At 30.8% G+C, this 25,259-nt stretch overlaps 1 protein-coding gene across 7 annotated transcripts in view; it reads left to right on the forward strand.

The window, feature by feature from the left end:
* LOC108570027 (disheveled-associated activator of morphogenesis 1) overlaps nt 1-25,048 on the forward strand; it is a 77,739-nt gene extending 52,691 nt beyond the window's left edge. For 4 of the 7 annotated variants that reach the window (XM_017931840.1, XM_017931841.1, XM_017931838.1 and 1 more), the window contains exons 2-10: nt 10,911-11,033; nt 18,509-18,637; nt 18,886-19,044; nt 19,108-19,341; nt 19,402-20,820; nt 20,888-21,186; nt 21,246-21,549; nt 21,613-21,861; nt 24,348-25,048. In XM_017931840.1, the coding sequence (XP_017787329.1) occupies nt 10,989-11,033; nt 18,509-18,637; nt 18,886-19,044; nt 19,108-19,341; nt 19,402-20,820; nt 20,888-21,186; nt 21,246-21,549; nt 21,613-21,861; nt 24,348-24,809 (3,300 nt within the window). In that variant the 5' untranslated portion in view covers nt 10,911-10,988 and the 3' untranslated portion in view covers nt 24,810-25,048. Of the gene's footprint in view, nt 1-6,650; nt 6,735-8,922; nt 8,944-10,910; nt 11,034-18,508; nt 18,638-18,885; nt 19,045-19,107; nt 19,342-19,401; nt 20,821-20,887; nt 21,187-21,245; nt 21,550-21,612; nt 21,862-24,347 lie in introns of those variants that run through there. The other 3 variants (XM_017931843.1, XM_017931842.1, XM_017931844.1) reach the window with 3 other exon arrangements.
* Nucleotides 25,049-25,259: the final 211 nt, after the last annotated feature.

Here is a 25,259-nt window from a genome sequence, read left to right on the forward strand (position 1 = left end):
ATTTGAAACGTGCTTCTTCTTTCTCTCGCAGTTTGTTTTCGATTATCCATGGAAACGTGTTTGCTGTCACAAATGTATGCAGTATTCAAATTAGTATACTTTTTTTTCTCAGTTGGTAAAACGTAATAATGACGTAAATTATGGACGAGAATCCGTGATATTTGCACGTCTTTAAAAAACTGTCATTAAAGGTATAACGGTTTATGAAAGTTTAGCAGCTTTTTTAGGAAACTATACTTGATTGATGTATTCTACCAATTCCTATTATTTAATATAGAAATATACATAATTGACAAAATTTGATACAATTTTTAATTAATTTAACTTAATTGAATCCATCTTCTAGTCAGATTAAAACCTAAATGACAGATCTATCAACTGTCAAAAAACTTTAACTACTTATGTAATTTATTATAACGTAAATTATACACGAGAATTAACGTATAACAGTTAAGCAGTTTGTTTAGAAGACTATACTTGGATGATTGATGTATTTTACCAATTCCTATTATTTTATACAGAAATATATATTATTGCTGAGACTGAGACTTAATTGAATCCATGTTCTAGTCAGATTAAACCCTTTCATTTTGTCTATCAACTGTCAACAAATTCGAACTACTTACAATAAATGCAGTGTATTTTCTGACAGTTTTAATTATTTTGTCTGTCAACTCATTTGAACTACTTATTTTGACAGTAATCGTGTTTGAAATGCCAAAAGTTAACCTTTCATTTGATCTGTCAACTGTCAAATTTTTTTAACTACTTATGCAATTTATTATAACGTAAATTATACACGAGTATACAATACAGTTAAGTAGTTTGTTTAGAAGACTATACTTGAATGGGTGATTGACGTATTTTACCAATTCCTTTTATTTTGAACAGAAATATACAATATTGCTAAGACAAAATTTAATTAAATTTGAATTAATTCAACTTAATTCACTTCATGTTTATAAGAACCTTGGCCTAATCTAGTCAAAAATTACGTTATTTTGTAGCTAAAACCGGTCGTATTTGCAAAAAGTATACCTTAGTTATTTATTCAGTATTGTTGTGCAAGTGCTAACGTGAGTTTTATTCATATCTTATTTAATTTCTTACAATAAAATATTAAAAAATGTAAAAAGTAAAGTTTTCAATGTTTATAACAAATTATTAAAGTTGTCATTGTTATTTGGTATTTAATGAAATGCGAAGGAATATCAAGCGCGTTTGTTTCTTCGCTCCAAACAAAGGCCGATCGACGACGTCGTGATCTTCGAAATGAAAGTATCCAAGCAACCGTCGTCGTCGTTGCCGTACACTTTTTATCTACCTTGAAGGTAGAAATCGTCTAATATTATAATATTCACTATTATTTTTTCCTACAAGGTTCAATTTTTTGTCGTTGTTGAAATTTTGCATATAATTTCATACGACTATTAAATGTAATGCAACAGTTTACAAGCAATTATTAAATTATTTCATAAGAAATAACAACTTAATACTCTAACGAATGAATCTATGTTTTATTGTTGCGATATTGAATCTTTTATTTTGATAAGTTATGTAATTAATTTTAGTAAATTTAAGTAGAAAATATTGGTAAAAAGTAGAAATAAGACACATATAATATTTGGTTTCATTATTGGTTATTTATTTAAAAGAAAAAGCTGAAGAAAAAAACTTTAAACGTTAATAACTAATAACACTGTTTTCGTCCTTGTTGTTAATAGACATTGAAAGTATCAAAAAAGGAAATACATTTGTTCAGAAATTCCAAAAGCTTAGCTAAAGTTGGTGTTCTTCCGCAGCTCGAATTCCATTCTCTTCTGGTAATTGCATCCATTTTGCAGCAAGATAAATGTATTAAAATGATTTCCCAATCAGGAGTCCACTTTTGGATTGTCTTCAATTCCAGCATCACCTTGACAATTGCATCAACCAAAGTCTTCAGACCATCTTCAGAAGCTTCGTGTAACCTCTTCAAAATGATCGCGTCTTGCGCCAAATTTCGCACTTGGATGCTTTGCGCGTTGAGCACATTCATCCTGAGCAATGTGTAATCGATGTACTTCCCAGAAAATAATCCATTTTGGCTTGAAATCGATGGAGTGTATAATCTCATTTTCATGCGTTTCTCCAAAAAATGCAAGAACTGTACAAAAGTTGGATAATTCCCGGAGCACGAGTTCCACTCATGTCTGCTATCTTCATCCATTTTGCAGCAGGCTAAATGGATCAAGACAAGGTTCCAATTCGCTGACCACATTTTGATTTTATGCAATTCCTGCAGCACTTTGCAAATAGCATCCATCAAAGTCTTCATACCATCTGCAGAAGCTTCCTGCAGTCTCTTCATATTGATCACTTCTTGCACCAAATTTCGCACTTGGATACTTTGCGTCTTCGTCAAATTCTTCTTGATTAATGAAAAATCCACATACTTACCTGTAAAAATTCCATATTCCTTAGACATCGACGGAGTGTATGATTTCAAATACTGCAGCTCGGAGTCCGTCTGAGACATGGAAATGTTGTATATGGAAGACATATTGATTTGTCAGTTGATGTTTACACGACTGTGTCTGAAAAGTAACTGATTTGAGATATGCTGAAACGCGCATTTCCAAAACTTGGAGCAGTTTTATGACTACAAAAAAGTTCTTTTACCTGATATCAGGTAATTGAATTTTAAAGATTTCCCCGAACTTTTTAATGATAGTTCCTAGAAACATCCCTTTTCCGGGTACGCGACAGCTATATGGTAAAAATCAGAAAATCCGAGATGTTTTGAAATTAAGTAAAAAATATTTCTATAAATATAGAAATTAAGTAATAATTAAAGAAAAAGTTTAAATTTTTTCGTACCAAATTTCACATTTCCAAGAATTAGAGTACAATAGTTTTCTTTTACCTAATATCAAGTAATATATTTTCATGATTTCCTGGAATTTTTATGATAGATCATGTAAACATATTTTTTTTTTTAATTTCTCATTTTAAATTTATAATAATATTTAGTTAGTTAGTTAGTACACACAATTATTATATTTATAAATAAATTAATTAATTTTTCGCACAGTCAAGTCTCTTTTCCTGTTATTTATATACGGTTTAAAGTTCCTCGATTAGTCCGGTATATTATCGAAACAGATTACCAGCACTATTTGAATTATTGTTTGTATTTATTTTATATAATTTGAATGTAAGTGTAGGATTCAACATGTATGCTTCAACACAATGGATCGAAGTTGCATATGAATATCAAATTTACGCCCATACCGCGCGCATCTTGGAACGGCGAAAAGTATGTTTTTTTTTAAAGTTTGAGAGAAAAGATTTACATAACATATAGCATATAACATTGGCATTCGAACGGAGTGCCGTTACCGGTTTTATCCCGAACAACAAATGGAACAACAACATCAACAACGTCCGCATATTCTTCATTTCTAAATACTTTTCCTGACATCCATCGTCAACTGCGTGTAACGGTCTTCATCTCTTTCTCTTTCGCTCCTCATCATCATCATCAACTCCAGATTTCTTCATCATCGCAACGCTTTGTCCCGTCGTCATTCTTGATTGATTTCGCACAAACTTCCTACTTTACTCTTTGTTCTTCAATCTTTTTAACAACAAAACAATCACTAAAACAAACAAATCTGATGACTCACAAAAAAATCGTGAGTAAACATTGAAGCGTTTCGCAAATATTATCTAAAATTATTGCTATTGTTTGTGTCTTCTTTTGAGACACGTAATTCATTTTTTTCCATAAATCCAAGCGATGAGTGTTGTTTTATCGATGATAATAATAGGGTATTATACGAAAAGCAATACTTATTTTACTTCTTCATCGTTGTGAAATTATGCAATATTATTGGCTCATCCACCCGAAACAACGAAATAAATTTATTTTGTATTGTAACGCAATATCCATTTTTTTCGTTGTGTACTTTTTAATAAAAGGTTATTTATTTTCGTAATACTTTATTTTTATATCATATAAGCAATATTTTTATAGACATTTTTGCGAAGCTTATGAAAACGTTTCATCAAATTTGTAAGTGAATTACGACTAATTGACAAATGATACAATAATACCAATATTTACGTTTTAAAGAGTGAATATTTAGCTTTAATTTGGTTGTTCAACAATGAATTTGTCGCTGATAATTTTGGTGATATAAGCAATAATGTAAAGACATTTTTTCGATGCTTATAAAAACGTTTCATCAAATTTGTCAGTGAATTACGGCTAATTGGCAAATGATACAATAATACCACTATTTACGTTTTAAAGAGTGAATATTTAGCTTTAATATGGATGTTCAGCAATGAATTTGCCGCTGATAATTTTGGTGATATAAGCAATAATGTAAAGACATTTTTCGAAGTTTATAAAAACGTTTCATTAAATTTATTAGTGAATTACGGCTAATTAACAAATGATACAATAATACCATTATATACGATTTAAATAGTGAATATTTAGCTTTAATAAGGTTATTCAATAATGAATTTGTCGCTGATAATTTTTGTGTTATAAGCAATAATGTAAAGACATTTTTTCAAAGCTTATAAAAACGTTTCATCAAATTTGTCAGTGAATTATAGCTAATTGACAAATGATACAATAATATCAATATTTACGTTTTAAAGAGTGAATATTTTGCTTTAATTTGATTGCTTAACAATGAATTTGTCGCTGATAATTTTGGTGATATAAGCAATAATGTAAAGACATTTTTTCAAAGCTTATAAAAACGTTTCATCGAATTTGTCAGTGAATTACGGCTCATTGACAAATGGTACAATAATACCAATATATACGTTTTAAAGAGTTAATATTTAGCTTTAATTTGGTTATTCAACAATGAATTTGTCGCTCATAATTTTGGTGATATAAGCAATAATGTAAAGACATTTTTTCAAAGCTTATAAAAACGTTTCATCGAATTTGTCAGTGAATTACGGCTCATTGACAAATGATACAATAATACCAATATATACGTTTTAAAGAGTTAATATTTAGCTTTAATTTATTTATTCAACAATGAATTTGTCTCTGATAATTTTTGTGATATAAGCAATAATGTAAAGACATTTTTTCAAAACTTATTAAAATATTTCTTCAAGTTTGTCAGTGAATTGCGTCTAATTGGCAAATGATACAATAATATCAATATATACGTTTTAAAGAGTGAATATTTAGCTTTAATGTGGTTATTCAACAATTCATTTGTCGCTGATATTGTTTGTGATATAAGCAATAGTGTAAAGACATTTTTTCCAAGCTTATAAAAACGTTTCATCAAATTTGTCAGTGAATTACGGCTAATTGACAAATGATACAATAATACCAATATATACGTTTTAAAGAGTTAATATTTAGCTTTAATTTGGTTTTTCAACAATGAATTTTTTTGTTATATAAGAAATAATGTAAAGACATTTTTTCAAAACTTATTAAAATATTTCTTCAAGTTTGTCAGTGAATTGCGTCTAATTAGCAAATGATACAATAATATCAATATTTACGTTTTAAAGAGTGAATATTTAGTTAATATTTAGCTTTAATTTGGTTATTCAACAATGAATTTGTCTCTGATATTTTTTGATTTATAAGCAATAATGTAAAGACATTTTTTCAAAACTTATTAAAATATTTCTTCAAGTTTGTCAGTGAATTGCGTCTAATTGGCAAATGATACAATAATATCAATATTTACGTTTTATAGAGTGAATATTTAGCTTTAATATGATATTTTTTGTGATATAAGCAATAATGTAAAGATATTTTTTCGAAGCTTATAAAAACGTTTCATCGAATTTGTCAGTGAATTACGGCTCATTGACAAATGATACAATAATACCAATATATACGTTTTAAAGAGTTAATATTTAGCTTTAATTTGGTTATTCAACAATGAATTTGTCGCTGATAATTTTTGTGATATAAGCAATAAAGTAAAGACATTTTTTCGAAGTTTATAAAAAAGTTTCATCAAGTTTGTCAGTGAAGTACGGCTAATTGACAAATGATACAATAATAACAATATATACGATTTAAAGAGTGAATATTTAGCTTTAATTTGGGTACTCAATAATTAATTTGTCTCTGATATTTTTTGATTTATAAGCAATAATGTAAAGACGTTTTTTCGAAGCTTAAAAAAAAATTAATATGTTACGTATAATTTTCGATATAAAAGCAAAAATGTAAAGACGTTTATTTAATTTAGACGCAATTTCATTGTTTTCTAAACTTTCTTTTTCATCAATTTATGCATAATTTTGTAGATTTTTTATACAAAACTGATCAAAATCCATTGTTTTCATCGACTCAACTAGATAATTAAGTCAATTCTTCTATGAAAGTAGAATTGAGTAAAACCTCAGCAATTCTAATCATTTATAGCGAACCAATTAATTCCGCTGCGCCTCAGGTGCTTTTGCCTCGCATTTCTTAAAAACAATGCACTGTCGGCTTCTTGGAAAACGCCTTGGAAATTCCGATCTTGAATTTTCAATGTTCGATTTCCAGATTTATAGTCGTTCCAAAGCAGTCCATCAAATAGAAAATTATATGAACATTGAAGCAAGGAATACAAAAAAAAAATGGTGTTTAGATAAACGTCTCAGTCAAGTGGCGTTTCTTGCATACCGAACGCGTGCTGTTCTTAGTTGTGCTGTGCTCTGATCCACTTCAAACTGTTGTTATACACACACACTGTACGGTAATATAACATCAATCCGTAATGATTTATGCAATAAACCAAAGCGAAGCCAATTCGTTTATGCAACACCATTCAAGTTCACCATACAATCAATGCACTTTTCAACAATGTGATCAATTTAAGCATTCCAATAAACATGCTCACATAACAATTCGTGAATTCTACTGTTAACTTTGTTGTGTATTTGTATGTATATGATCAAAATTTTACAAACAATTAATTAATACCAGAAAATTATCATCATGTAAAATCAATATATTTGAAATTTTTATTAAATTAAAGTTTTAGTTATATAAATAACGTTTTAAGACTAAATTTATGTTAAATTTACTAAAAATAAACATATTTTGTTCTGTCTATGTTATGGATTGAAAGTAGAAATGCATTTCTTCAAAACTTTAAAAAATTTTGCAAAACTTGACGATTTCCCGGAATACGAATTCCGGCAACAAATTCGACAACAATTCGACAAAACCTTTCTGATCAATGTAAAATCCAAAAAAATTGCAAAAATAATGTATTTTTACTTGGAATTAATGGAGTGCGTATCTCCAAAAACTGCATGAGCTGTACAAACGTTTGCATTTTCCCGGAATACTAATTCCAATCTCTTCTGGTAACTACATCTAAATGTATCAAAACTCTATTCCAATCTGGTGACCACTTTCCGATTTCCTTCAATTCCTGCACCACCCTGCAAATAGCGTCCACCGAAATCTTCAGAGAATTCTTCTAATTTCTTTAAATTGATCACATCCTTCAGCAAATTTCGTAGTTGAATGCTCTGCGCCTTTGCCAAACTCTTCTTCAATAGGTCCAACCTAGGGGTCTTCTAGACATGTTTTGAAACAGTCGTGAAATGTAATTGATTTGAGATTTGTCGAAATGTTGTATTTGTAGCTCTTTTTTTAATACCAAAATTTATAATTTCAAGAAACAAAACAGTAATAATAGTTTTATAATCGTAAATGTTTTTCTTTTACCTGATAATAGCTAATTGTTTTTTAAGTTTTATGCGACTTTTAAAAATGAATTAAGTCATTTTTCTGAAAAATTATGCAACTATTTCTATTTACCATTAAATTTATAGCAAATTCCAATTAAGAATCAGTAGATATTTCCATGATACGCTTAGATTAACTTAATACATAATAACTTAAATCGTATCTTAATAATTATATTCCATAATTCTCTCAACACAAAACGCAATAGTATACTTTTTTTTATATAATTTAATACAATTGAATATAAAAGCGAAGTTGCATAATATAGAAATTACTTAATACTGGATTTCTGGTGTTTTTTTAAGCAACGAAACGAAATCGTTTCAAAATCATGAATCATTTAATGCGTGTAAAATGTACACTGCAAATATACACATTTTTGTTTGTTTGTGTTTTGTTTTTTGTTGTTTTTGTTTTTTTTTGGTGAATTGCACAGCAGCAAATGTAACACGGATTCGCGTAGTTTCGTAACAGCAGCGGTTATTTGCAGTCCGAATTTCTGATACAAAATTTCTATCGTTAAATTTACGTAATCGGTTTCCGTTTGAAATTTCTCGATTCGCAGTAAATTTTGACGTTTCGTATTAATAGTTGTCAATTTTGACAAGTGGAATGAGAAACATTTGGTTGGATTAAAGAAACGTATTAATTGTTAAAGTTAAGCAACGTGCGTCGCGATAAATAGTTTGGATTGGTGATAGGTGAGTACTCTTCCAATTCGGGATTAATGACTATAAGTCAATTATAAAGAAAACTTCTCAGTGTAAAAATCATACAAAATAGAATCCTATAACGCGATTATCATAAATCTTATTGAATAATTAAACAGTTATTTTGACAAGTTTTTAATAAATTATGATTCTTTTTTTGTTGGTTCTTTAAATTGTAAATGAAGTGAACGAAAAAACTTGTTTAAGTATTGAAATATGCACGGGTATGCATAAACAATTGAGTATCGGTTACGTCACAGTTGATACGAGAACTTTGTTGTTTTTTTTTGTTGTTGCTGTTTCGTTTGGATACGTTGAGTAATTTTCGAGCAACTCGATTAGTACGTACTAATGCGGTGATACGGCGCAGCGTGTTTTCGCACTTACCAAACAATAGTTTGCAATTCAATTGTGAGTTGTTGTCTTTTTGTCCAAGAAAATGACAAAATATTATTAGAGAATTTATTCAAGAGATTTGTATTGTTATGAAAAAAAGTAAGTAAATTGATTTAACAAATTTAGTAATTTTTCTGTAAATTGGCTATCAACCATTAAATGATTCAATCTAGTGCGTTGTGTAGAAAGAAATATATTTAAGAATTCTTGTTCATTTGTTATTTATACAGCTCCATCTATTGTTTACATTTGAAATGCTTATACTTCTTCGTGTTTTATTATAAAACACTTCGCATAGTGCGGATTGGATTCGCCGGACTATAGAAATAACCGCAAAAAAGGAGAATTAAATATATAAAAGACAAAAAAACAAAACATTTATGTATAAAAAATAATTGTATGTAAAATTTTTTTGAATTTATTTTAATTGTATTAACATTTAGTTTGTATTGAAATTTTCGACTATTGCGAATCCGGACTAATCGAAGCCGCACAATGCGAGGTAGTTATGTATATATGTGAAATATGTTTGAATCAATGTTTCTATATGGAAAAATCATACTAAAATGTTCATTGAAACACCTGCTTTAATAAGATAGAAATATGTTAATGTACTCTATATATTTATTCACCTCGAATTGATCCGTTTTGCCGTGTTCAACGTTTCTTTTCATTCGATTTTCGAGGTAATAAATCCTTTTACATGCGTGCTATTTACTTATTATTACGCATTTATAAACAATCGCAGATAAAGATCGATACAGAGTGGAACACGTTCAAATGTAATAGTTGCAACTAAGAGAAAATGTGTAAAGAAAAAACGTAATGAATGTGAACAAGTTTTATAAATGAATTTATTGTGTATTTTCAAATAAAACACGATACATTAATCATTACTTGGCAAGTGACATGTGCTGTATGTGTGTTTTATAGAAAGATGGGGATTGTTTATCAATTATTACCAAATTTCATCAGAAAATTGAAACATTACTTGCCAAGTAACTTTATTTGCATTGGTACTGTCAAAAACATATAACTTCATACACATGTGTACGGGAAATGCAATTGATCTAAGCTCCACGTGTATGGTGTATATGTGTGGAGTTACGCATTTCTGGACAAGTAATTGAATATTTGTACTAATATTTTCATAAATTATGATGATATTTTATAAACTTGTCAAGTAAATTAAAAAAATAAGAACTATTACGGATGAAAATTGTAAATAATTTAATGTTTAGTATACACAACTTACATACTTGTCAAGTAATGTGTGACAAGTGTTGTATGTGTGTACTATAGAAAAATGGGGATTGTTTATCAATTATTACCAAATTTCAACACAAGATTGAAACATTATTTGCCAAGTAACTGCACTTGCATTGGTACTCTCAAAAAGAAATAACTTCATACACATGTGTTCGGCAAATGCAATAAGGTGATTTGATCTAAGCACAACGTGTATGGTGTATATGTGTGGAGCTACGCAATTTAAGACAAGTAATTAAAACAAGTACTAATATTTTCATAAATTATGATGATGTTTTATATACTTGTCAAGTAACATGTAATACATTAGGAATGTCAAAAATTAAGAATTGTTGCAAAAGAAAATTGTTAATAATTTAATGTTTAGTATACACAACTTACATACTTGTCAAGTAATATGTAGTGTAATTTCATAATTCACAGTGATATAAAAATATAATTAAAATGTTATATTCAAAATAGTAAAACTTTCAAATACTTGTCATGTACATTACAAGTAACTTGTAGTAGATTTTCATATTTAATGTGGACGAAAAATGCAAATAATTGAATGTATTGTTAGTGTGCATATATGGTTTTACGCGATACTTGACAAGTAACGTGTACCTAATTAATGGTACTTAATTTTTTTATCAATGATGTGTTAATTGCTATATCTTTTTGCCAAATAATTGAAAGTACTTGTCAAGTAACAATTAATTGAAAATTTACCTAATTTTACCATACATTCAATAAATAATTGTGACATTTCTTCAATCATTTTACTAATTATTTGTTTGTTTTCTTCTTTTTTGTAGGGTTTTCCTAAGTGCAGTTTGAAATTACCGGCCTGGGACAATTTCACAAACGCCCTGCCTCGATTACATATACCGGCCATGCCGGCCGTGCGCTCACGCCGCGGCTGGTGCGGCTGTTTACAGGTGAGTTTTTGTTTACTGCTACCTTTCATCACCTAATGATATTCGTTGCTCTTTTGTTTTATTTACCTGTACTTGCAAAAAAGACTAATTAAAACATGTAGGCGAGGTAAAACAAAAACAACAAATGTTAACGTTACTCTCCTAATTTAATTCGAACGCGATTATTAATTAACTAATTGAAATTACGTAATTTCTCAAAATAAATTCATTTTATTTAAAATTATGCAAGTATTTCTATATTTCCAATATAGACTAATGAAAATACTGTAAAAATCTGACAAAATCAATAATTATTACTTAATCAATTTTCTTAAATATTTATATGATAATTAAAGATAATCAAATTGAAAGCAATAATTTGTCAATTACTTATTTTGCAGACTAATTTAGTCATTTTTTTTTCAAATATTTTCATCGATTGATTGAAATCTAAACTTAATCAGTATTCAATTCTTTTCTAATTATAGAAACTCATAATTTTGAACGTTTTCCGCCTTATTATTACTATATATTTCGTAATTAAATTAAATAATCGCACGTTTCCTTTGAAAAAAAAAGAAAAGAAAAAGCACACACACTATGATTATTTGCTCAATAAATGTATTAACAGTGTTTCCTATTAGATACGCGAATGCAAATGCGAGCACTTTTACTATCGATTAGAAATTTATTAATAATAAGAGCGTTTCCATGTTTTTTTTTCTTTTCTTTGTTGTTCAACGAAACCAAATTTAATTACTTGCGGATAATTGAATTTGCGAACGCGAAAGTAACTAATAATAATAAACGTTATAATTAATCACGAACAAATAGAAGTGGAAAAAAAAATCAAGCAAGGTCTTGAAATATCTGCATAAATAGAATTAAGTTATTTTTTTAATTGGAATTGCTTTTTTTGTTGTCTCTTTTGTGCAGCTGTTGATAGAGAAAGCACACTTTGCATTAGTTTAATTCATTTGTTATTAATAGAGCAAGCTTTGATGTTTATAAGGATTGAAATTTAAAAAAAATATGAAGTTATTAAACTGTAGCTATTTATAATTGAAGAGACGGGGAAGATAAAGAGAGAGAAAGGAAAAAATAATGGAGTTTAATTACTCGCGTTTCCTTATTGCTGTGTGTGGCTGTATGTGTGGAAGGAATTGCAACAGAAATCTTTCACCTCGACCACGGCTAATGCCCAATTATTATTCCTTCGCGTTTTATTTCCGGAATGTATCGATCTGTATGCGATTATTCCAATTTGCGAAGCTATTATTTCACTCTCCATTGGAATTCGGTTTTCATAAGTCATTCAACAATAAGTTAGTTGAACTTGCTTTTCAATCGTATCGAATTTGCAATAAATTCTTATATAGTTATCTCTTCCCATTCATAATAACTGTTTTATCGAATCTATATTAAATTCGGACTAATCGAAGCAGCACTATGCGAGGTATTACTTCAAATCATGAGGTTTTTGACTAGTTGTATAAATTAATACAATTAACATCAAAATATTGATGTTTACCAATTCATAATATCAGTACTGTTTTTATGATTGATATTTTCGAATCGTTCTATATTAAATCCGGACTAATCGAATCCGTACTATTTGAGGTATTGCTGTACTTCAAATCATGAAGTTCTTAACTATATTTTTATAAATTAATACAATTAACATGCAAATATTATTTTTTTCTAATTCATAACAAAAATACTATTTTTATGATTGAAATTTTCGAATCGTTCTGTATTCAAATCATGACTTTCTTCACTATAGTTTCATCAATTAATACAATTAACATCCAAATATTGTTTTTTTTAAATTCATAATAAAAGTACTGTTATTTAAATCCGGACTAACCGAAGCCGCATTATGCGGTTCAAATCATGACACGTTTTTAACTAGTTTTATGTATTAATACAATTAACATGCAAATATTGATGTTTTTTTCCAATTCATAACAAAAGTACTGTTTTTATGATTGAAATTTTCGAAACGTTCTGTTTTAAATCCGGACTAATCGAAGCCGCACCAAGCGAAGTATTGCTGTACTTCAAATAATGACGTTCTTAACTATAGTTTCAAAAATTAATATAATTAACATGCAAATATTGATTATTTTCTAATTCATAACAAAAGCACTGTTTTTATGATTGAAATTTTTGAATCGTTCTATATTAAATCCGGACTAATCGAAGCCGGACTATGCGAGGTATTACTATACTTCTTAACTTAACTATAGTTTCATAAATTAATACAATTAACATGCAAATATTGATTATTTTCTAAGTCATAACAAAAGCTCTGTTTTTATGATTAAAATTTTCGAATCGTACTTTATTAAATCCGGACTAACTGAAACCGCACTATGCAAGGTATTTCTGTACCTTAAATATTAACGTTTTTAACTAGTTGTATAAATTAATACAATTCACATAAAAAATGATGACTTCCCTATTCTTAATAAAAGTACTGTTTTTTTTTTATAAATGGGATTAATAAAAATAGTAATTTCAAAAAGTTTACAATATTTCGCATAGTACGGATTCTGTTAATCCGAAACCGGACTAATTGAGGAAATAAATAAAATAGAAATAAATGACACCAAAAGAGACTTGACTGTATAAAGCGAAAAATTCGATCATTTTTTTGAAATCGTAATTTGAAGAATGTGTTACAATTGATGAAAACGTTAGGTTTTATTAAAAAAAAAATAGTGTACAATATTTCACATAGTACGGGTTTCTCTCATATGCTATGATTTTTTGAAACCGGACTAATCGAGTGTTTTTTTTTTTAATTTTCAATAGTAAATCCGGACTAATCGAAGCTGCATTATTAGCTAATATAACACACGTTATAAAAAATATGTCTAAAATAAATTATTAAAGATATAAAATATTAATCAAAATTTACTTTAATGAATATTTCCATTAATTAATTACGAAATTAGTATATTTTATGTTCTAAATACAGTAAAATAATATGATTTAACACAAAATTGTAGTTATTTTCTTCAATAATCACAAAAAATAAACAATTTTAATTTATTTAGAATTATTTTATACAATTTGTAAATTTTACGTTATTAATTCTGTTTCGTATTAGAAAAAAATGACTTAAAATTATTTTTTTTCATTTCTTTAAAAATCTAAAACTGTACTTTTCTACTTGGTGATATCGCAGAAGTGTAAATATGTTATGTCTAGATAACACAAGTTTATCACCATGAACAGAAAATATGTGCAAATATAAGGTTTTTTTTTTGAACCAAGTAAATTCTTCGCCTATGACTATGACAATACAAATTGTATTTGTCTATTACTTTGTTTTGCAATACTTTTTACATAACAACTTAATTAATTTGTAAACAAGTCTAGATCATAGATTATATAGTATTTATAATTGAATTTAGTATAAAAATTGCAATAATTCAATGATTGTTTGTTTAGTTTTATAATTTTATCGTCATTTTTTTTAATATAAAGTGTCATGAAAGAAGCGTTATTACTTTGTTTAGTTGTTATTTAGTAGGTTTTGAGGTTATGTCAGTTTTAATTATACATTTGTATAACTTGAATTCTTCAATTTTATATGTATGAAAAACATTTGTAATTATATTACAAACAATTACAAATTACAAGAGTTTATTTCCTTATACATTTTTATTAGATACTAATAATAATTGAAAATATTGAAAATAATATAAAAGTTAAAATTTCTTACGATTGACTAAAATATAAATTCGAGATGTGATGTAAGTTTTTTTGATGGATTAAAAAAAAAACTGTATGAGTAACAACAAGGAAATACATGAATATTTATGTTTTGATGAGATAAAACAAAGAATTTGGTCATCTTAAGATGAAAAAAAATGTATAGATTAACATATTGAAACGAACGAATTGTGTTCATAATTTATGTATGCGGTTTTTCGTATCAACTAAACTAAATGTATTTTACATGTTCGGTTCGATGAAAATTGCATAGTTTAGGTGAAACGTCGAGCGGCGGTACTGAAATTCAAATGAATACGACGATAATTATGCAAATCGTCCTGCATTAGGGAAACGGACACAAAACGTACGGAAAGAAAGTAGTCGATCCGAAAAATTAAAATAAAAAAAAATCGATTTCTGTTGTTGTTATAGTAAACATTAGTATGCGTTGTAGAACATCGAAGTCGGCTTTGATTGAAAACAGGTGAAACAATGGTGGTCAGTGGATCAACGGTCTAAATAATATTGTTGCCATTGCCAACGGAAATACAAGGTCAATTGACACCGAAATTGATGGAACGGGGAAGACGAAGTTTCGTTCATTCATACATGTTTATTGGATTTTAATGCATATGTACAAAAAAAACAACATAATAATGTGATGTCGACGTGAGCTTTAGAAATCGTTATTCCTAAACCGTTTTTCGTTTGTTTCTATTACGTGTGTTGTCTTGGAAACTATGCAGTATCGAGTGTGTGTGTGTTTCTGAACCATTCCAATTAACTAATGGCATTTGAGTGTCGTTAACCTAATTTTGTTTAATGAATTTAGGGTGTTTCATGATTACTATTTAGTTTAATGATGAGTAGATAACTAAGTTACCAATTAATTTAATCGTAATGCTGCAATCACACTTAAAACATAATATTTGTTACTTGTCTATTAGGAAACAAGGGCCCATGTGTTTTTGTTTTGGGCCCACGAAAAATATTTAGTCTTTATCTTACTAAATGATGCTTAGGGCCCACGACAATCTTAATGCGGCTCTGGCAACAGTTATTACATACTAAAATTGAACTAAATTATTCTTTAACATAATATTTCTCAGGATTATTAACAGTCAGACTCGTTTTATACATTGGGCATACTAGACATGAGGGCCCACATCTAGCCCACTCACGAGGTTTAATCGTAATGCTGCAATGACACTTAAAACATAATATGTGTTAGGAGTACCAACATCTATTAGGAAACAAGGACCCACGTGTTTTTTTGGGCCCACGGAAAATATTTAGTTCTCATCTTTTTAACCGATGCCTAGGGCCCACGACAACCTTAATGCGGCTATGCCAACAGTTATTATATACTAAAATTGAACAAAATTATTCTTTAACATGATATTTCTCAGGATTATCAAAAGTTAGACTCGTTTTATACAGTAGGCTTATCTTAACTGATGCATAGGGCCCACAGTTATAACAGTTATAATATACTAAAATTGAACTAAAATATTCTTTAACATAATATTTCTCAGGATTATCAACAGTCAGACTATTTTTCTAGACGTGGGCCCTCGTGTCTAGTATGCCTAATGTATATACTAGACATGAGGGCCCACGTCTAGACCACTCACGAGGTTTTTTTTTTTATTATAGAACTGTCAACTGTCAACTAACATAACCTCAAAAACAAATAAATAGCGACTAGACAAAATAAATAATTCAATCAAATCAAACCAGAATTGACATAACCTCGAAGGCAACTAAACAAAATAGTAATATTCTTTCATAACACTTAATTTTGACGTAGTTTTACAATTTAATTGTCATTTATAATTGCATAATTCAAATCAAACCGAAATGAACATAACCTCAAAAACAATTATATATGGATGAAACAAAATAGTAACGTTTCTTTCATGACACTCCCTATATAATTTCATTGACTTATATAATTTCAATAAAACTAATTGAATTGCAATTTTGCAATCTTCATAATTGTATTTCATTATCAGTTTTTTTTTTAATTTTATTCTATTATCAAACAAAAATATATAAATATGTTTGATATTTATTTTATTTTAAAATTTGTCATGTCCTCGAAAATCAATGAAGGGAAATAAATACCTTTTGATCTACTCAATTGAATTCCTTCGTCAGTCGCCGTAAACCGCTGCAAATAATCGCTTTTTTTTTCTTGTTTTGTTCCTTCTCTCGACCACATCCTGATTGATCGAATGCACCACAAGAAATTCTAATTTTATTCTTCATTACGTCCGTATCTAATATGAAATATTCACTTCTCTATCATCAAAATTCTAGACAAAATAATTTTTGTATGAATGTATTTTTTTTAATAATTTAATTATGAATTTATATAATTTTTTTTTAATCTCATTAATAATTTAATAAAATTATTGATTTTAACACAAATTATACAATTTGTTTATAATTTCTCCCTTAAGCGAATTTCAATTAATTTTGAAGACTTACAAGGAAATAGTTTTTTCGATTTGCTTTAAGAAGGAAATTACTATTCGAACGATTTCCTAAAGCATTTTCCATCTTATTTAAATAACTAGATGTTATTTCACTTAGAAATGCTAATTTGTAGTAAAGTCGTTCACCATTTCCTGCAAATGCTAATAGACAAGAAAACAACAATGAAAATTTCAATTTTTAATATAAGTTTAATTACATTTAAACTTTTCATAACTAAATTTGAGTAATTAATTGTGTTCGTTAAAGTTAAAGTATTAAAATTCCATGATTTTATGATGCTGTGCGAATAAGTTGTTTTTAGAAACGTTTCGATAAATACATTCAAACAGAGATAAATGCGTTAATAAAACGGAATGCCAGACTTTCCTGGTGTCGAGTTCAGGGGGTCAATCATTAGAAACATTTGCGAACTTAATGAGCATTTACCTCGTTCCCATTCCGAGCTACAACGAACTGGAATCTAGAAATTAACAATATTCAACATTAACTAGTTAATACTAGTTCATAATTTATGCAATTTACATGAAAATCACGTATGAAATATATTAATTACACACGGGTTTACATTCGCATTTTGTATTTGTTAAATTAACTTCAACTTTAAAACCTTTACTTTACAGAAAATAAATTTAGTTTTAAATGATTATTAATCTATGCTTATCTAAGTGAAATAATTAAAATATTTATAGTTGTTAAATTAATTTGTTTTACATTAAATTAAGAAAATTAATGTGATTTTAAGTGACTTAAGTAGTATAAGTATTTTGTTTATATAAATAATGATTTGCATAAATAGTTCAATTAAAGAAATTACCTTTTTTTCCAATGGAAAGTTAAGTAAATAATTTAATTTTCTTAATTAGAGACGTTTATGTAACGTAGATTTCTAATGATTACTGCTTTAACTGATGGAATTTATGTAATAATTAAAGTAATAAGTATAGAGAATCTGAAGTGTTAGTTAACCTTTTTACTTGCCGTAATAAATTAATAAATAAGTGATGAGGAAAAGGGGGCATCATCATCATCATTGTTTCACGGATCTCTTCACATTAGATTTACATTTATCGTTTGTGACGTGCTGCCGCTGCTGCAGCTTATGAAAGTAATGCATAATTTTATTTTTTTTTTCCTGCACGGAAATCGCAACAATGGTAATTACGAAACCTCCGCGTTTTGTTCGATCGAATTCTCTCTCTGGATTCCTCGCATTCATTTTCTTCTTCCACCTTTCATATTTTTTTTCATATGTTCTTCTACTCTTGCAGGACGATGAACCACCCGAAATCACGTATTGCGTCGTCGAAAATACCGGAACCCTGTCTCTTCAGGCCATCACACCCACACAACCAATGCCACCGCAGGATGAATTGGATGCCAAATTTGCAGAGCTCGTGGTATGTTTTTTCATATCAACTTTGGATAGTTTTCTCTTAATCTTTGTTCGTTTAGGTGTGTTTAAGTATTGTAATTGAAACTTAAAGTTCTACGAAACGTTAAAATCTTGAAGAGTTGAGATTGGATGTGTTTAGGTAGAATTATCTTCAATTCCAAACTTATAATTGGGATGCTTTTGTTGTAATTGCAATAAGTTCTATAAAATGATAAAATATATGGTTGTAACTTAATGTTTTCTGATGTTTAGGAAGAATTGGATCTCACAGCACCAAACAAAGCGGCGATGCTTGGTTTGCCTTCGCAGAAGAAATGGCAAATCTATTGCTCTCAGAAGGGTGGCGAAGACGTGGTGGATTTGACGCACGCTCCTGAACATTACATCGAGATCCTTAAGACCTTCGCCAATGTACGTCTTCCACTTACTTAACATTATCTTTCTTAATCTTATGATTGTTTTTTTTTTCTGTAGCAAGAATGTCAGGAGGAATGCAACATCGATGAAGACGTGAGAACCAGGACGAAACAAATAGACGGCCTGAAAACCGCCCTGCGAACGTCCACCCACAGTTTCGTCATCAAGTTCATCGAGTTGGAGGGATTGCCGGCCTTATTAGATTTTTTAACGAACATGGACTACTTTACAGCTCAAAGCACGATACATACCAGCATCATAGGTTGCGTCAAAGCGCTCATGAACAATTCGGTGAGTTTTGTTTTTGTGTAAGTTGAAGATTTGGTTATGATAATTTGGTTTTGTCTGCAGACTGGAAGAGCTCACGTGTTGGCTCATCCGACGAGTATTAACACCATAGCGCAATCCTTGAGCACGGAAAACATCAAGACTAAGATTGCCGTTCTCGAGATTCTGGGAGCTGTTTGCTTGGTCAGCGGTGGTCACAAGAAAGTTTTGGATGCCATGCATCATTACCAGAAGTACGCTTACGAGCGCATCAGGTTCCAGGGGATCATCAACGATCTGGATAGATCGACCGGTGTTTATCGTGACGAAGTCAACTTGAAGACGGCAATCATGTCTTTCATCAATGCCGTCCTCAACTACGATTTGGGTCAGGAGAATCTGGAGTTCCGTCTGCATTTGCGATACGAGTTTCTGATGCTCGGCATACAGCCTGTAATCGATAAGTTGAGGAGGCATGAGAATGAAACGTTGGATCGGCATTTGGACTTCTTCGAGATGATTCGTAACGATGATGAAAAGGAGCTGGCCAAGAAGTTCGATCAAGAACACATTGATACCAAAAGCGCTTCGGCTATGTTCGATCTGATCAGACGCAAATTGAGCCACACACCGGCCTATCCTCATCTTCTATCCTTGCTGAAGCACTGCTTAACTTTACCGGTTTCCTCGGAGACTTATCCGCAGTATTGGTTGTTGTTCGATAGGATCGTGCAGCAAATCGCTTTGCAGCAGAACGAGCTGAACGGTGTTAGGGATCCGGATTTGGCGCCTATCAAGATTAACGTGCAGAAGATCGTTCATTTGTTGGCCAAAGAGGAAGAGTTGGTGGCGGCGCGGAAGATGGCCGGGGAATTGGAGAAGGAGAACAACGACATGTCCAACAGATTGGCGAAGAAGGAGCAAGAGTTGGATCAGAGGACGCAAGAGAAGGAGGACATTGAATCTAGTTTGGCTCGAATCAAGGAGCGTCTGGAAAAGGAGACGGCCTCTCACATCGAGACCAGACAGAAGTACAGCGAGCTCGAATACAGAATCACCGAATTGGATAGGCAGATCAACTGCGAAAGGGGCGAACGGCATAGGTTGGAGCGTCTAGTCACGTCGGGTAACATTCCGGACGATGCCAAAGTCATCGGACTTAAGTCTGCGATCGAAGGAGGCGCCGGTGCTGAGATCAAAACAAACTACAGTCCGATTCCACCGCCTCCTCCGCCGTTGGCGCCACCGCCACCACCGGCTCCTGGTCCTCCGCCACCTCCGTGCGCACCGATGGCTCCACCGGAACCTCTTCGCATGGAGATGCCGAAGAAAAACGTACCGCAACCGGCGAATCCACTGAAATCGTTCAATTGGTCTAAACTACCCGACGCGAAGCTCAACGGTACAATTTGGAGCGAATTAGATGACACCAAGCTGTACAACGCCATGGAACTGGATAATATCGACAAGTTGTTCTGCGCTTACCAGAAGAATGGAGTTACCGTAAGTTAACTGATATGAAAATTGATCAACATTATACTAAGTTTTGTATGTATTTTGATGGTTGCAGAATGAAGGTTCCATTGAGGATTTAAGACAGCTAGGTAAAGGAAAAACCAAAGTGTTGTCGGTGATCGACGGAAGACGCGCTCAAAACTGCACCATTCTCCTATCCAAACTGAAGATGTCCGACGAGGACATCACCAAGTCCATCCTGAGCATGGACAGCAAGGAACAGTTACCAATAGACATGGTGGAACAACTCCTGAAGTTCACACCTAGTCCCGAAGAGAGAGCTCTGTTGGAGGAGCACGGCGACGAAATCGATTCCTTGGCCAGAGCGGATCGATTCCTCTACGAAATTTCAAAGTAACATCAAAAATAAAAAAATTATGGAAAGTGGAATTACAAATTCTATTTCATTGTAGAGTACCACATTACGAGCAGAGATTGCGCAGCCTTCACTACAAGAAGAGGTTCACCATCACCGTCAACGAGATCCTTCCGAGGATAGCGAGCGTCATGGAAGCTTCCAGAGAGGTTTCGCGCTCCAGGAGGCTAAGAAGACTGTTGGAAATCGTTCTCGCTCTTGGAAACTACATGAACCGAGGTGCCAGAGGAAACGCGTCCGGCTTCAAGTTGGCTTCGCTCAACCGTTTGGCCGATACCAAGTCGAGCGCATCCAAGGGAACGACGTTGCTGCATTATTTGGTGTTGATTTTGGAAAAGAAAGTGAGTGTTTTTATACAATCTCTGCATTTCATCAATGTAATTTCTATGCTTTTTGTATTGCAGTTTAAAGATATTTTGCGGATGGATGAGGATCTGTCGCACGTGAGGGACGCAGCTAAAGTATCCTTAGCAGAGCTGAACAAGGACATGGGTCAGCTGCGAGCCGGCTTGAAGGATGTTACCAAAGAAATCGAGTTCCACAGGAAGCAGAATCCAGTGGCCAATGACAAATTCGTTCCTGTCATGAGGGAGTTCCAGGCCACGGCCACCTGTCGCCTCGCGGAAATCGAGGATCAATACCAAGATATGAAAGTAAGTTGTATTTCCTTATTAACTCATACAGACACATTTCTATTAAATAATTAATAAATTACAAAATTTAGTGATTCTTTTGACCAAACTTCTCACGAAACAGAAACACAATTTTTGATTAGATAATAATATTTATTAAGAATATGAGAATAGATTACAAAACAACACGTGTTTCCTTATAAGTATATAGAAAAAACAGATGTTCATCAAACAGTAGCTAAAGCAGGTGGACGATGAAGATGCAAGTGCAGAAGGTGTGCTTACATGTATAGGAAAGACTAGGAATTTGAAAGAGGAATCACTTCGGGGGTCGTAATTTATCTTAGCTTTTGGACAGCTGTTTGCTGAGGGACAGGTGGTCTTGTATGTCTTTGGGCCTTTCGAGCACGCGCCTCTTCCTAAAAAAACAGGTTGAAGACATATCCAATTAGACAGCTGCGAACCCTCGAAATTTATTCGTTCATTTTAAATGCATCGTGTGACCATTATTCCTTCACGGCTCACAGAATATTGTTCGTTAAAAATCCATAATTACTGGAAAGGTTCACACAGTTTTTTTTTATTTAAATCGAAATTAATGGATGTTTTCTTGAGACGTAAATCTAGTTGTCTATACTGTCACATTTGTTTTCATTAAATTGCATAATGTTAATTGGATGTGGATCAGGGAATTTATTATATAATGGATAGTAAATGATAATTAAGACGAAAATTGACAGAAATACTATGGTCGTTAGCCTTTTGGGAAAATAAGAAATTGCAAATAACAATGAATTAGAAAATTATCAAAATGTATTATGAATTTTATATTTATTTATAAATGGTCTTCAGATTGGAATTTTTTTAGTGTTGCCAACACGTAATGGCGGGAAATTCAAATCTTGCGTTAATTTTGGGACACCCTTTATAAATAGCCATTTATAGTTTATACGTTTTGTCTCCTAATTGTAGAAACTTTTTAATTGAATTTTATATTTATTTAAGTAAACAGTGGAAAGATTTTTCTTCCCACATGATCAAAAATACACTGATTCGAGTTTCTTTTTCATTATTTTCATTGTAAAGTCGAAAAGCTTTGCATTTTATTATACTGAGTTTAATTATTATATTTCAAAAAAATAGTTGCTACAGATTTAGTCTTAATTTTTGTCCCAAATTCGACTACAACTTATATTCTATTATCTTTTGTTAATAGAAACTTATTAGTTTGATTTTCGACTTACTTAATCAAAAATACATGTATTTCAATAAAGTTTTTTCTTTCACTATTTTTTGTTAGTAAAAAGTGTTAATTTTTATTGAAAAGTAGACAAGCTTTGGATTTTATTAAAAATGAAATATTAAAAAAAAAACATTTCAAATTCTAAGGATTTTCTTTTAATATTGAGTATAAGTATTATATTTATAAAAAAAAATAGTTTCTACAGATTTTGTCTCAATTTTATCCTAAATTCTACTACAATTAAACTACAACTAATATACAAGTTTTTAAATCCATTGCAATCAAAATGAAGTTTAATCCTTTAGGAAACTAACTATAGACATGTTTTCTATTATATTTCATTAAGTTAATTAATCAAATCTTTAAAATGGATACAAATGTCGTTGTTGATATATAGACTATTATATTTTTGAATTGTCTCTAAGAAATATTATATAAATTTAAGCTGATTTAAATGATAAGATTTGTTTCCTAATGGAGCAAATGCAAGTATAAATGAATATTTCTTAATACAAGTTATGTTGGTTGCCTATACAGAACTAACGCTCTGTTAAACTGGTTTTATAGCACAGCTTAAGAAAATTCAGATTATTTCATAACTTTCTCGATAAAAATCCTTCAAAATACTTGAATTTAAAGATTGTCGTAATATTCTTATTAACGTCTAAAAAATAAAAAATATTTAGGTAGTATTAATACAAAAGTTAATTAATTATTAAAAATTGAATTAAAACGAATTTACAAAGAAATATGTTGACACTCATTTTATATCTATTTTTAGTCAAATTATACAAAAAATCAATAGTTATAGTTGCATATTTAATGTTTAGTTGAGGAAAGACAACATTTTTTTTGTTATTTTAAATGTTGTTCTAATATTACCTAAATCATAGTTAGGGGTTTGATTTGAATAAAAAATAACAATTTATTTTATGTTATTTTCTATTAATTTTTGTGGAGGAAAGGCAATAATTGAATGCATTAAAGCTGAAAGCTATAGAACTATGCTACAACTAAAAATTATATTTTATTAATGGCCATGAAAGTTTTCTTTCATTTTTTTCTTCTTGAAATGTTAGCTTATTATTGCGTAATTCATGACTAGGGGATAGGTTGTAGTCCAAAGTGCAATCTCAGCAAAGCACTTATTAACAACACACAAGCAATTTGGGTCAATTATGATTAATTATGAAGCGTTGAATGTATAATTAACAATTTTTGCAAATTGCAATTAATAATTTACAATCCGCTTTTGTCCTTTCAGACTCGATTCGAAAGAGCAGTGAGATTGTTCGGCGAGGATCCGAACGCGGTGCAACCCGATGAATTCTTCGGCATCTTCGACACCTTCTTGATGACTTTCACCGAGGCTCGCCAGGACAACGAGAACATGCGTAAAAGACAGGAGGAGGAAGAGAAACGTGCCAAACAGGAAGAAGCACTGAAGAAGCTCACATTGGAGAGGAAACACAGCAGAGAAGGAATCCTCTCGAGCATCAGCAAATCTCTGAGTCTGAAGAACGGAGAGACGACGGGTGACGCGAAAGGCGAATTCGACGATCTCATCTCGGCGTTGAGGACGGGAGATGTTTTCGGTGAAGATATCGCTAAGTTCAAGAGGTCCAGGAAGAACAGGATCGGAGCAGGAAACTCACCGCCGCGACGGAATTCCGTTAACAGAGACGACAGCAGAGAACGTGTCATCACGAACGGATGTAGACAGTAAAGAGATTATAATTTCGTGTTCGCTCACGTTTTTGGTTTTTCTGACATTAGAGGTGCATCAATTAATCCGCTATAATCTAGACTGCGACTATAATTACGAATTAAATTAATTTAATTAAAGAAGAAAGAAATTCGGACCAATGTTTCAACAACAAGAAAAAGAAAACATGCGTTCCACAGTACGTCCTCCACCCTTTACCACAAAGCGTTTTTTTTTCGTTTTGTTTCCTTTCCCTCTCTCTGTAAATTATTTTATATAGAAATATTTATATAATTGTTATTATTTTTTTATATATATTCTTTTTTTTATTATTATTTCCACTGTATTTATTATTATAATTATTTTTGTCTTGTATAAATTAGTTCGTTTATATTTCTTTGTACGAAACAAAAGAAAAAAGAAGATGGAGGATCTACTGTGTTCATTTTCACGAAATTGCCAATCTAGATG

The sequence above is a fragment of the Nicrophorus vespilloides genome, unplaced genomic scaffold, assembly GCF_001412225.1.
Source record: "Nicrophorus vespilloides isolate i.1.1-1 unplaced genomic scaffold, Nicve_v1.0, whole genome shotgun sequence".
Lineage (NCBI taxonomy): Eukaryota > Metazoa > Arthropoda > Insecta > Coleoptera > Silphidae > Nicrophorus > Nicrophorus vespilloides.